General features: G+C 38.6%; 2 protein-coding genes across 2 annotated transcripts; both read left to right on the top strand.

The window, feature by feature from the left end:
- The first annotated feature begins 5,967 nt into the window (after positions 1 to 5,967).
- LOC101315064 (putative F-box/FBD/LRR-repeat protein At5g22610-like) lies at positions 5,968 to 8,640 on the top strand. The gene is made up of 4 exons (XM_004302928.1): positions 5,968 to 6,049; positions 6,379 to 7,414; positions 7,628 to 7,807; positions 8,053 to 8,640. The coding sequence occupies exons 2-4, from the start codon at positions 6,410 to 6,412 to the stop codon at positions 8,305 to 8,307; spliced, it is 1,440 nt and encodes a 479-aa protein (XP_004302976.1). The 5' UTR covers positions 5,968 to 6,049; positions 6,379 to 6,409; the 3' UTR covers positions 8,308 to 8,640.
- Positions 8,641 to 13,094: 4,454 nt separating this feature from the next.
- On the top strand, positions 13,095 to 13,605 carry LOC101308404 (RNA-binding protein 24-like). The gene is made up of 2 exons (XM_004305282.1): positions 13,095 to 13,181; positions 13,324 to 13,605. The coding sequence occupies exons 1-2, from the start codon at positions 13,095 to 13,097 to the stop codon at positions 13,603 to 13,605; spliced, it is 369 nt and encodes a 122-aa protein (XP_004305330.1).
- Positions 13,606 to 13,880: the final 275 nt, after the last annotated feature.

The following is a 13,880-nucleotide window of genomic DNA, read 5'->3' as shown; positions in this document are numbered from 1 at the left end:
CCAGAAATTAAAATGTGAAGTTCCTTATTTGACTCTCTTTTTCGTCATATTTCCACATTTCCACTGCTCAGTTTGTAGAACCTAATGTATAGATCACTTCTGCCAAGTTTCATTAAACCTAATGCATATATATATATATATATAGGTCGTATTCATATTCTCTCTATATATATATTTATTTATATTGTAAATGAATAATCTCTTGTTGTATGTGTGTTTGTTAAATCAATATTTGGTTGATGCCTTTACAGGCAAGCGGGTGTAATAAAAGTTATTGGAGTTCACAAAACCTGGCTTGTATTGATCAGCTTAAGGAGGTGAGATTAGAGCTTTCCAATGGAACTAACGAATTGGAGTTGGCATGCTAGATACTAGAGAATGCCAAGAATTTGAAGAAAATGGTCATCATTCATACATATCACCAATCACCCGCTGTAAGGATGATCAATGCATGCAATCTGAGATCATGTGATGCCCTCTGTATCTGAACAAGTTTGGAAGTGGATCTCAAACGCCGAGAACTGTTTCAATCCCGATACCTAGAAAACGTCCATCCTAATACTTTACTCTTGCATTTGAGCTTTTTTTTTATTATTATAGTGTGTCTGTGTTGCCCATGTCCTTCTCAATTGGACAAATTAATCTAGTTACGAAGTTACTGTGCCGTGGCTCAAACTTGGTCTACAACTGTAGAATATGTTTTACGTTGCAGACTTGTCCTGGCACCAACATTGCTAACGAAAAATGATGTATTCAGACTTTACATTTATACGTAAAAGATTAACTATGCTAAAGTAGTGATGCTAAAGACAATGACAGATGCCTTGTACTTTGACAACAACTTCAGCGAGGTATATTGAAGCCAAATTAATGTCATGAACATTAAGCCATCTCCAGTAGTGTAGGTTATTATTATTATTTTTTTTTTGAGTAAATGACTGGTGCGGCTACCCTTAAGCCTTAATTAATGAAATTGTCGAATACAGGAGGGGGGGGGGGGACGATTGAGCCTAAACCCCTGATTACAAAGACCTGAACTAATATCAGCAGTCTCTACAAACATGTACTCAACTAGGCACCGACTAGCAAAGAGTGCTCTAATGGCTGCTCTATTTGCTTTAACATAGTGGTGACATAACGGAAAGTTAACTCGACTATTGTGAAACATAATTTCCACAAGCACAGCTTTCCTACTATGTTGCCGCCAGAGAATAAATCCGACGACACTTAGCTTCACCCTACCACTAGGTGGCAGCGACCATTTGACGAAGCAAAGAACTCGCTGCATACCTAGGATAGACATATTACCGCTACTACGAGGTTGCGACCATGTGCTAAGACATGAAATTCGCGACCAAACTAGAGCGGACAAGGCCGACCGTTGAACCACCGCTGCTCTATGGCTTGAACAGCTCCACCGCCGACAAACCATCAGTACAACAGCATCCCGATCCCCACCATCCCAAACCTTGACAGTCCGACTTCAACCTTTCGCAAATCCATCTTCCGCCCCGCCTCCAATCTTCATCGGATATGCGGCGGATCACGCTCGGAAGCAACCATGGATTCATAAGCCGGATCAGATGTGAGGATCTCGCGCCACGCAATCGGCCACCACCACTCTTTGCGAGATCAGACTCTGTGCAGTCACCGCCGTCGACTGAAGACGCTGTAGAATAGACTAACTCAGCCCCGAGCCACGAATCACCAAGCGAAACAAACTTCGCCCGCATCCCGTCCGGCCATAGTCGACTCACGCCGGCGAGGCCAGTGGCCAACACAGGCATGGCGGCGAGGCTGGACGAGAGAACTTTTCCTCTTAGGGTTTTCTCTTTTTTTTGATTGAGTTAAGTGACAAAAAAAATTAGTGTAGGTTATTTTGTTGCTAAATTTAACAATAGTGAGAAATTTAACAATCGAAATAGCAATTGTGCTCTACTAGTAACTTATAACAAGTGGAGTTAATTGATAACTTTTGACCAATCATGAAATAACAAGTGGACAAATGGGAAAAAAAAATATAGCTTTTGTTTTAACAATCCATGACACAATTGCTAAATTTATCAATCCATCCTAACAATAGTTAAACTTAACTTCTGTTTAGGTATTCTGTTGGAGTTGAGTTTTGCTATAAAAATGTATAAATTTTACTAAAATTCAAGTTTAAAGTTTAGCAACTATGTTGGAGAAAGACGACCATAGCTTTGCGTGCATACAAGTTGAGCAAAGAAGGGAGTTTCGACACTCATAAAACAAAGCCAAATATTGGAGTTACCCTATTCCACTTTCACTATTGGAGTGAAAGCATATGATTCCCTGGACTAAGAGGTTCTAAATTTTTTTTCCAATCCTCGGCCTATTTAAAAAATGTGTTATGCGAGTTCATTTTGTCAGGATCTACCCCGGATTTCCCCTTGAAATCCGGGATAAACCCTGCAGGACCCATCTCAAGGGAAATTCTACCAAAATTTTGGCATAACCTCCCTTAATAATGAGTAACCGTACCTGAAAGAATAACACCAAAACCCAAACACTTCTAAAACAATTTAATCCACATCTTCTAGAGCCATCTGCTCCCCCAAATAAACATCCACCACCTCAACTGAAATAATAATTCAAAATATTTTCATGAATTTAATCTCTCATACAACATACCAAATAAACCTTTTTTTTTAACACTCTTAGGTGGAGTCATAAGCTTTTAACACACAACAACAACAACAACAACAACAATATCACTTAAAACATCCCATGGTTGTCAGAGCAACTACTAGGAAAGAAGAAAATACATAGATAGATTAAACTAGTAACCTATGAGAGAAAATTGGATGAGGTGGGAAATATGACTCGCCTCCTACCCTCGCCGAACCGAACTCTGCAGACTGAGCATTTAAAAACAAAATGCCCAAGAGAGAAGCATTTAAAATGTTAGCGTGAGTGGACAAAAACAAATAATAAAATATTGACTCAATGATAGAGCCTTAAAATCAAATTAATGCTTTTCCCATATTTTTCATTGAGAAAAATATTTATGCATGCCACTCTTGGAAATTTTCCCGAAAATATAGAGACAAAAGAAATGGGAAAGAGGTTTCACCATAACGATGAGCCTCCCAAGCTAGGGTCGGTGCCTCCCAGGCTATAATAGCATCCCACGCTAAGCGCTCTACTCACCTATGAAGAAGACCGTCAATAAGGCTATAATAGCGACTCACATATAATGAGGACCGCTAATAAGATTAGCTAGCAATAATCAATATAAATCAACCCTTTTATGGTGAGGTAATATAACAAATATCAAGAATGTCACTTCCCAAAAATAATATAAATCATTTGACATGTCCCACATGTTAAATTAAATGCTCAAGAGAGTTCCCGAGAAATAAATGGAACTCGTTAATCCAGGAAAATATTAGATCTCCAATATGCCTTTAAAAATTAAATAAACTTTAGTGCATGCACGGCATTCAAATCAAAGGTCCACTCACTGTGCTCGGCTATGCCTGCCGACGACCCGAGGCTTCCTCCAAATGATCCTCCTCACATCCTGAACAATAAATAATTATTAAGCCTCCAGACCAGGATAAAACTTTAATAAAATTTCCGAAATAAAAAGGAAGCCTATAATTTCATTTCTCTTGCCCAACTTCTCCACTTTTTACCTAATAAGGCTCACATTACTCCGCACTTACCGAAAGCCATAATTGAACCTTTTTAGACTTTAAAATCTACTAAACCAACTGCTGAATTTCCATTCGAATAACCGCCTAAATCCTTAATCATTGATAAATCCCAAACCTTATCAAATCTCCTCCAAAAATTCCAAACTATACTTCATTAAACTCCTCTCATGAAAACAAACCCAAAATCATGAAAAACTGCCCCTAAGGGGCGGCGGCGCTGGCTGCTCCGCCAGCAACGGCGACCGGCAGCCGTATTCCGGCGACCTCCAATGTTTCTTAAATTTTAACAGAATAATCCTCTCATCATGCACAACAACTTTCATAACTAGCATTTAGTCCAATTCTAAAGCTAACTAGGGTAATCGAACCAAAACTTCCATAAATCCTTAGAACTTCAATTATACATTTCACCGTAACAAGATCGAATTAGACCAATTCCTTTTGAGAGATTACTCACCTTGATGAGGGCTACAAGATGAGCCAAAAATCCCGACCTATGGTGGCCGGAGGTGGGAACTCCGGCGAAGAGCTATTCGGCGTCTCCGGCGGGTTTTCTCCTCTCCGGCGGCGCTACCGGCTAGTACACTAGGCCGGGGAGAGAGAGGAGGTGGCGGGGGTCCGAACTGGAGTGGAGCGGCGGCAGCTAGCGTTGGAAACTTTCGACGGGATAAGGGCTCGGGGTGAGCTCGGGAGAGAAGGGAGGAAGAGAGAGAGAGTGAGTGAGGGAGTGAGGGGTGTTGGGCTGCTCCACACCCGGTCCAACACTTAAACCCAAGAAAAAAAAATACCCACTAAATTTTTACCCCTTTTTGCCATCTCAAAAATTTACTCTCTTAATTTATAACTTTTTCATGCTAACTCCAATTTTAACACATAGCATGTCTACGAACTCGTAATAACGTCCTCTACGACTTTCATGAAGAAAGTTTCCCCAAATTCCAAACGGAAAAGAAATTCAACTTTAGGGTCCTTAAGTAGTAAACGGTTACTCGGCACGGTAAAAGACCAAAATAAACTAAAGTAAATAACCGTAAAATAACTTAAAAACCGGTGTGTGACACATTTTGTGTTGGCCCATCACTTTTCAATATGCAGGATCAACTTACTTTATTTCATGTTATTTTCAAGTCGTGTTAGAATTAACAACCCTGAAAGACATTGCTATCATAGTCAAAATGTAATAGTGTAGTCGAATACAGCCGTAATTAGATTTTTGTTCCAATCCGAGGCCGACTAACCTTTTTTTTTTCTTTTTTCGAGAATGCCCGAGAGAATGCGCTCCAACCCTAGAAAGCTTGTTGCCGTAATTCTTTGCTTTTGTCCGGCTGCGCCATGGCGTGGGTGCAGCCGTGTAGGCCTCTGGCCTTGTCGGCGTACGGAAGTGCGGCCAGACGAAATGTTGAGGTAGATAAGATGTCCAATTGGATTGAAGGTGGTGGGGTGGTGGTTGCACTATTCATTGTGCTTGGAAAGTTTGTCGAGAAACATCAGTGGAGGCTAAGACGGAGGGGACATTGGTGACGCTCCACCCTAGATTAAAGGGTCGACTACGTGACATATGGTGGTTTGATGAAGAAGAATGGGTGGCGGCTTTGGGTCAATTTTGTTCGTATCGGCTTTATCCGATTTGGTTTGTGTTATCCGCCAACAATAACCTGCCACTATTTGGTAAGGGCGAAGGGCCTTTTATCGGTCTATGCACCTCGTGTTCCTTTTCTGCTCTAGGTAGGCATCACGTGTTTTGTTTGGTCAAATAGGTGTAACCTCTTAATGGCAGGATGAAACTAAATGTCATCGAATTTATCTTATGGCGGCAACATAGTAAAAATGTTGTATTATTAGACATTAGAATATGTAATCATGTTACAGATCTGGTTATTTTTTTATTATGTCATTGTTGTGACAAAGCAAATAAAATCGTCATTGACACAATATTACTCTTTGCTAGTTGGTGTTTGTTAGAATACATGTATTTTATGAAGATTCTCTATATTATCTCAGGGCTTCTTCTAGATGTTTATTATCAGGGGTATAAACTTCACGTCTCTTCCATGTATTCGACACTTTTTATCAATGAAGACTTGAAGGCAACCTCATCAGCCCTTTACTTAAAATAAAAATAAAAAATAAACCCTTTATTCCTTTCAGTAGGAATGTTTTGGGTAAAACTCGAATCTCCCTCTTTTTATTTAGATTTTGATTAGAAAGACACCTGGTAAGTGGTAACCCACTCCCAAGTCCCAACTCAAGAGAGCGCACATCCTCCCTTTTGCCACCACCAGATCGGCGCGTCCTCCGTCGTCGGCTTTCTCTACCGGCGATCGTCTCCGGCGATGCACCTTTTCCAGATCCGCCACAGCTTTCAGGTATGGATTCATTTCACATGTTCGTCCCTTAAACCCGAGAATTATGCATCTTTTTTCGAGTCTCTTCTCTCAATCTGTTTCGCAATTCTTCTGCTTTAGCTATCTATACACACTTATTTGCTCAAAGATTTGAATTTGATTGCAGAAATATCATAAGGAAGGATACAATTCATTAGATCAATTTACCATACTTGAACTGGTCTATTGTTTTTGTTACACTGCACTGAAATTGATAAAATTTATCCAGATTAGAATCATATAGAGATTGAATAGATGTGTTGATGTCACATAAATATGGACTGTAGCTTTTATTTGTTTAATCTGTGTAGGTCTAAGGTGTGTTTAGAAGAACAATTATCGATGGAGCGCAAGCAGAAGTCTTTAGGAACTTCAAGTTCTCAAGCCACAGGAGCTTGTGTTGACAGTGTTTTCAGATTCTTTAGTCTTCCGGAGGAAGTTTCCCATCACATTCTGTCTTTCCTTCCTGTGAAAGACCTCGTTCGCTATGGTGGACTGTCCAAGAAGTGCCAAGAATTTCAACTGTCGACTCCGTCTGTGAACTTTGTGGGGTTTTCATCCCTGCCCAACAATAGGCATTTCAGGCTGTTGGGTTGCTTGGATAGGTTTTTGTTTCTTCGTGGGGATAATAAGATACGACGCTTCCGTGTGGATTGGAATCTTGTTTTAGGGAAAACTGCAAGCATCTATAATGAGCTTTACCGAGTGATGACATGGGTGCATGCTGCAGTCAAGTGTAATGTTGAAGAGCTTGATCTTAAGTTGAGAATTCTCGAAGCAACAACGTTTGAGCTGCCCATATGCGTCTTTGATTGTAAATCCTTGAGTTCTCTATTGGTTGAGTGTGGTACAGCTCTAGCAACACCTTCCGTTGCGTGTTCAACTAATCTTCAATACATAAAGTTGAGAAAGGTTAAAATTGATGAGGGGTTTTGCAAATGGATCTCGTTTTCTTGCAAATGCATCAAGGAACTACAATTTGAAGAGGTGAAAGTAGAAAATATTACCATTGATAGCTCATCTTTGGAATCATTTAGTCTTGTGTCTCCCTCTTTCTGTGGCGTACGTCAACTTCTAATCTCAGGGAAGAAACTTGAAAAGATAGATATAGAATGGAGATGTGCTTTACCTAGTGGCACATCCTTGGATGTTTCAGCTCCAAACCTTAGATCTTTCAAATGGACTGGGAATTTGTTGAAGCACCAGAATATGGGGAATTTAATGTGTTTGGAAAAAGCAGAGATTTTCCTGAGTCCTTCCGCAGACTACAACTTTGACAACGCATTTGGGGTTCTTCACAGTTTATGCAAGGTTAAAGTTCTTATTCTAAGTGAAGAGACTGTTAAGGTAAAACATCATACCGAAACTCTGTTTGCCACATGCCCAATCAGTTGCAAAATGCCACTGACATGCATACAGTGACTTATGTTATTATTTTAGAGAACATAAATTGCCTGGCTATGAGTCTCTCACATTCAAATGAATGCGTGTAATTTATGTTTCTTAAGCTTCTAAGTTGTATTACTCAAAAGTTTGCTTTTCATGTTTATAATTTTGCAGGCTCTATTTAGGGAAGGTCATATTCCTGCACAGTTTGATGATATTTCTTACTTGGCTATGGATATTACGAGCTGGGATGATGATGTAGTTTCAGCAATGGTCTCTCTTATGAAAGGAATGCCGAATTTGAATACTTTAAACTTGAAGTCTAACCATTCCATAAACGTCACGAAACCTGAGGTACTTGCATGCGCTCTCTGTATATCTCTGCCGCACCCACGTTTGCTGTGTTGTTCCTTAGTGTACAACAATCATACCTGTGTTGTATCTAGAATGAGCCAGTGAGGTGCATATTAATCTTTGTTAGAAAAAGAAAAAAGGAAGCGGTCATGTTGTCGGGTTATCTTTTATTTATCGGTTCTGCAGCTCTGGGAATATCTTTGTTGTAAGAAAAGTATTAATGTAATTCCTTTTTTCCTTTCCAGGAATGCAGATTTGATAGGACATACTGGAAATCCCAAAATTTGACGTTCATCTTAGAGCTGAAGGAGGTGACAATAGAGTTTTTTTGTGGGAACATTGAATTGGAGTTGGCCAATTATATCCTGGAGGATGCTAAGAACTTGCAGAAAATGGTGATTATCTATTCACCACAGCAATCAAACCTTATCAGGGGACTAAAGAAGAGCAAGATGAACTCCACTGCTATCATTGTCTGTCAGGAAAAACAAAGAAAGTGAAGGAGATAACAGAGGTTTAATATTTTCTGAAGAACTTACAAAAACGTTAACTTAATGTTGATGAATGCATTGTGGCTTTATTTTTGGGAATTGATTCTGTAATCTAAGTTTATAAAGGCTAACAGATATGTTAACGTCAGTGGTGTTCACATGACCAAGGAAATCATGGTCAATCACTGTTGGATGTAAATCAAACGGTGGGAAGTATTATTTTAAAGTTACGTTTTATTTTCCACCCTTAGATTTACATCCAACGGGGATTAATCATGATTAATCATGATTTTCTTGGTCATTAGGTGACCATGTGAATACTACTGTGTTAAATTTAGCTCTGATTGTATTGATGACTGTCCATTTCAGTGTCTTAATAGAAATTTCTGTTCATTTATTTTTCAAAACCATAGATGAGCTCTTGTTATTGTTACTGTGATTATCTTTTGTTGTATTATTGCTATATGTTAACATATTGTAGAATTTTCCCCCTTAAACCAACTGTATAAATAATCCTGCTATTATCTCCCTCTTAAATCAATCTTATTTCTCTCTGCCTTCACTTGCTACACTGAAAAAGGCTTGCAGGCTCTACGTCACAAAGATTGTGTTAAGTGTGAGTCACATATTCACAGCCGTACCAAACTGAGCGTAACTATGTTTTGCCAGAGATTGTGTTTTGTAATTTCGGTAAATGAAATAAGCAAAACGATGGAGCTTGTAATTTGTAAAGCATGGATAAAGAGATTGAATTGGGTCAACGATCAAGGATAAAGAGATTGAATTGGATCAACTAATTTAGACAGACAATCTGAGTTTGTAAACCAGGGTTAAAGAGATTGACATTGGGTCAATGAAATCGGAATCAAGAAACTATAACAATTATAAATGAAAAAATTGTTGTTCAGAAACAAATAGAAGTACCTGAATTGGATTTCCTTGCTTTGTGCTTCGAGTATCAACTCTCTAATCTAGTCTTGATGGCAACAACAGTTAGTGAGAGGATTCTCCGATCCCGATCTGACTTGCTAGAGACTGAATTTTGTAAGATAGGGAGATAAAATCGGCGAGATCCTGGTGTTTATAAATTAGGGTCAAAGAGCTTCAAATTGGGTGGATGGAAATGACGTAAAAACAATGACGAAAAGATAAATCTCACAATTGTAGACAACTGAAATTATCTCATTTGTATGACTCATCTGTACAGTTCACGACCATTCTACTTATCGTACAATGGTCGGAATCAATATTTATTTATAAATTATAAATGAAAAATTGTTGTTCGAAAACAAATAGAGTACCTAAATTGGATTTCCCTGCTTTATGCTTTGAGTATCAACTCTCTAATTGCAGGTCTTGTTGGCAGAAGTCAATGAGAGGAGTCTCCGATCCTAAATTGACTTGCTAGAGACAGAATTTTGTAAGTCAGGGAGACGAAAAGAGCGAGATTCTAGCCTTTTATAAATTAGGGTGAAAGAGCTTAAACTCGGGTGGATGAAATTGGCGTTAGAAACAATGACAAAAAGGTAAATGTCACAATTGCAGACAACTGGCATCATCTCATTTGTATGACTCACGTGTTCAATTCACGACCATTCTATGAATGAGGTTGAATATGGATATGACATTGAATGAGTTTGTTTGTCAATAAGAAGAAAAAAAATAGGTAAAGGAGTAAAACTTATACCAATAATGATTTTAATCTTACATATTTCAAAATTTACTTCTTTAAATTAGCTTACCAATATTCTTTATTTTCTGAAAAAAAAAAAAAAAAGAGAAAAAAGAATTGGTCCGACAATATTCAAATTTTGATTAATAAAACTGTAGATGACATAATATATATACCCCAAATTAAGAAGATGTACTTTGATGCACCAAATTGAATCAATTAACAATCATGTGTAGTCAGTGTAGATGACAACAGACTTTGACAAACAAGTGCAAATTTGTTCCTTACGAGGCATGCTAGGTACACACTCATCATGTGCGGGAGTCTAACATCACACAGTCATATATCATGTGGCAGTAGAAAATAAAATTTAATTAAAAAAATTATTTGTTTCTCGTTTTTACCCTTGTGCTCCATTCTCTCTCTCTCTCTCTCTTCTTCTTCTTCTTCCTCTTTTCTTCCTCTCTTCCGACCCCAACCCCCCCCAAAAAAAAAAAAAATCTAAATTCTTATTACAATCCACCAATGAAGGGACCTAGACATCAAGGGCGACGCCGACAGCACTGTCGTAGCTGGACCACCCACATCGTTAATTCGTCTCATATTCCATCAACAAGTCTCCAGAGTTCCACATCCCGACTTGAATGTTAACCCGTTGGATTGGAAGAGCTTTCGGCAAACGGTGTGTCATTCTCACTAGGATGGGTAGAAGATAGTGAGTGATGGGTGGGTGGGTAAGAAAAGAAATGGAGTGGTGGTGATTGTATCTGAGAAAAAGAAAAAAAGATAAGGGAAAAGAAATCGGTTGGTTGTGGTTTTTTTTTTTTTTTTTTAGTTGGAAAGACGTCAGACCTTATATTTTATAAAGAAGAAGATTACAAATACATGAGCAAGCCATGAGACTACCCCAAAGTAATCAATTGAAACCACCTAAGAACAAAGTCCAAAAACAAAACTAAAAACAAGAAACCAAATCCGGGAAAACCGAAAGAACATAAGCAAAAATATACTTCTAGCATACTAGCTAGCTTATTTGATAATATTAACTCAAGGGCTACCCTAAGCAGAGGGAGTATCCTTAGAGTCCTCCATCACCGAGCCTCCAGAGGTATCCTCTATTCCAGAACTTGAACCAAATGAACCTTCACCCATCTCCAACGTACGTTTTGCAGATAAATGACGTTTCGTTGTCTTGTTCATACCAACAACAACAATCTTTCAAGGGTGAACAACCTCCACCCTAGCTTTGTTCTTCGAACCAAACGAACACCCTACCTTTATTTTCTTTGGAGCCGAGATGAGGAGGGTACCTGCATGGTGCGACAGCGAAAGTTCTAGCACAAAACCAACCTCAAACTCAATAATTTGGTATTGCATGTTGCCTTCTGCTCTCAGACGTTTACCCAGCAAATAATTAACAGACATAGGTTGGTCGTGGTTGATTTTTCAGTTTGTTTCATTGTTTGAGGGGAGAGAATAGATCAGTTGTGCAAAAGTTGATAGAGAAAGGAGAAAGAGAAGGGTAAAAGTAACAAAGGAAACAAAGATTTATAAATTCCTAATAATTAAATTACATCTATTTTGTTGACACACACACACACAAAGTGTGCATATAGCATTCCCCACCCTTATTTACCCACCCACTTAGATGAATGACACATGTATTATTTGGGACATTGGTATTGAGGGTTTATGGTTTCAGGTTTTAAGGTTTTAGAATTTTAAGGTTTTATTTAACTATGTCGAGTAATGCTAGAGACACCAAATATTTTATACCAAAATCATGTACAAAATGATGTGGCATGTGCCAACTCATCGACTTTATTTGGAAGGAATTACTTAAATGATTTTTGTTTTAATTCTTTTACTATAGAGCTAAATCCATGAATTTTTTTACTAATGTTTCTATTAAAAGATTTAAAATCATGAAAATCCTAATCTTTTGCACAGTTGTCGTTCTCATCAAGAGGAGATGATAATCTACTATTACCTTTATAGATATGATCTAGTGAATTTTGTTCTTTGTACTACAATACTATTTTTTTTATCTCTATTAATTTGTTAGCAAAACCAAAGAATAGTTTTCAATTGATCAAGTAATCAGAATCCTACATATTAATGATCATTTGATGGAATCATGTTGTTCAAATGTTAGAAGAGTAAATTGTGAAAAGAGAACAGAGTATGAGAGAGAGAACTTTTGGTAATTTTAGTAGCTTTTAATCAATTCATTTATTGAGCTGAGAACAAAAGTTTTAGCTCTATGCCATATTCCGATCAGAAACACCATGAAAATGAATTTGATACATGTTAATTGCTCAAGGAAGAAGGATTGTGGTCTTTTTTTTTTTTCCGATTGGTGGAGAAATATAGGTTTATATATTTTTATTGTTTAACTTATTCCCTTTTAAGGTATAAAATTTGAATTATTTCCATATGGCTGATCAATGACATGACATGGCAAGTGCCACATCATCTGGTATTAATATTTGGTATAATTTTGGTGTCTAAAGTATTTTCCAACTATGTCTAACCATGATTAGCAATAAACTCTAAACCCCAAAAACTGAAAAACCCTAAACCCCAAAAACGTTAAACCTTAAATCCTCAACACCCACCTCCCAAATTAAAAATTTTAATTCTAAATTTATATTATTAACTATAGTTAGATTAAAGATTAAATTCATTGTGCTACCCTAAACTTTAGGTCACTCACCAGGTGTGTCTCTGTTTTTTTTTTTCAATCACGTGTACCCCTATACTCTAAAAATCTATCAAACTCGGACAAAATTCAAAATTACACCCAAAAGTGACATCATGATCTGACGTGGAAGAGACAAGGATGACCCACTTATCAGTTTCTAACCCCCCAAAGAGGGTAGAAATGTCATTTTGCCCATTTTACTCTCTTTTTTTTTATTTGAAACTGAAATTTTACTTTATCATCCTCTTTTCTTCTTTTTTTCCTTCTCCTTCCTCTCTCTCTCTGCAACTCTCATCTTTCCCAAATTTCTTTTCAAACCGTAAGCCTCCGTAAAGTCGAAAACGGCGGTTCACCGCCCCGGAGAGCCGATCGACTCGCTCACAACCGGTCTTCGCACTCGCTCACAACCGGCCTGACTCAATGAGTTCGACATTGGAGATCTCCGTGCGTGACTCGCCGTTGGAGCAGTTCTTAGGCGGCATTATCTTCGACCTCTCCGACGTGCCGGTTTGAGACCCGCCGGATAGTCCTCTTGCTCCGTAGTGGTACAGACTAGAAGGCGGCGCAGGTGATCAAAATTCCGGTAGAGTCTCCGGCGATATCCAACTCTCTGCAAGGAGTAGCTCATAACCTTCGCCGCCACTGCAAGATCTTTGTCCACGGCCTCGGCTGGGACACCACTCGCGAAGTCCTCGTCTCCGCCTTCGAGCCTTTCGGCGAGGTCGAGGACTCCAATCTCGTCATGGACAAACTCACCGGAAAAGCCAAAGGCTACGGCTTCGTCCTCTTCAAGACCCGCCGCGCTGCTCTCAAAGCCTTAAGGAAGCCCAGGAAGACCATTGGCGGCCGCTGCGCCTCCTGCCAGCTCACCTCTGTCAGTCCCGGCACCAACACTAACACCAACGCTGCGGCGACGCCGTCTGAATCATAGTCTGGTAGAAAGATTCACGGAGGGTTAGGGTTTGAAAAGAAATTTGAGGAAGATGAGAGTTGCAGAGAGAGAGGAAGGAGAGGAGAAGAAACAGAAAGAAAAAAATTGACAAAGTAAAATATACAAGTTTACAAATAAAAAAAAAAGTAAAATAAGGACAAAATGAACATTCTATCCCCGGGGTTAGAATTGATAAATGGGTACATCTTTAGTCTACTTCCACGTCAGATCATGATGTCACTTTTAGGTGTAATTTGAATTTTGTCTAATTTAAT

This window comes from Fragaria vesca, linkage group LG6, assembly GCF_000184155.1.
Source record: "Fragaria vesca subsp. vesca linkage group LG6, FraVesHawaii_1.0, whole genome shotgun sequence".
Lineage (NCBI taxonomy): Eukaryota > Viridiplantae > Streptophyta > Magnoliopsida > Rosales > Rosaceae > Fragaria > Fragaria vesca.
The sequence above is the reverse complement of the archived record's forward strand: the minus strand, read 5'-3'. Positions and strand labels throughout refer to the sequence as shown.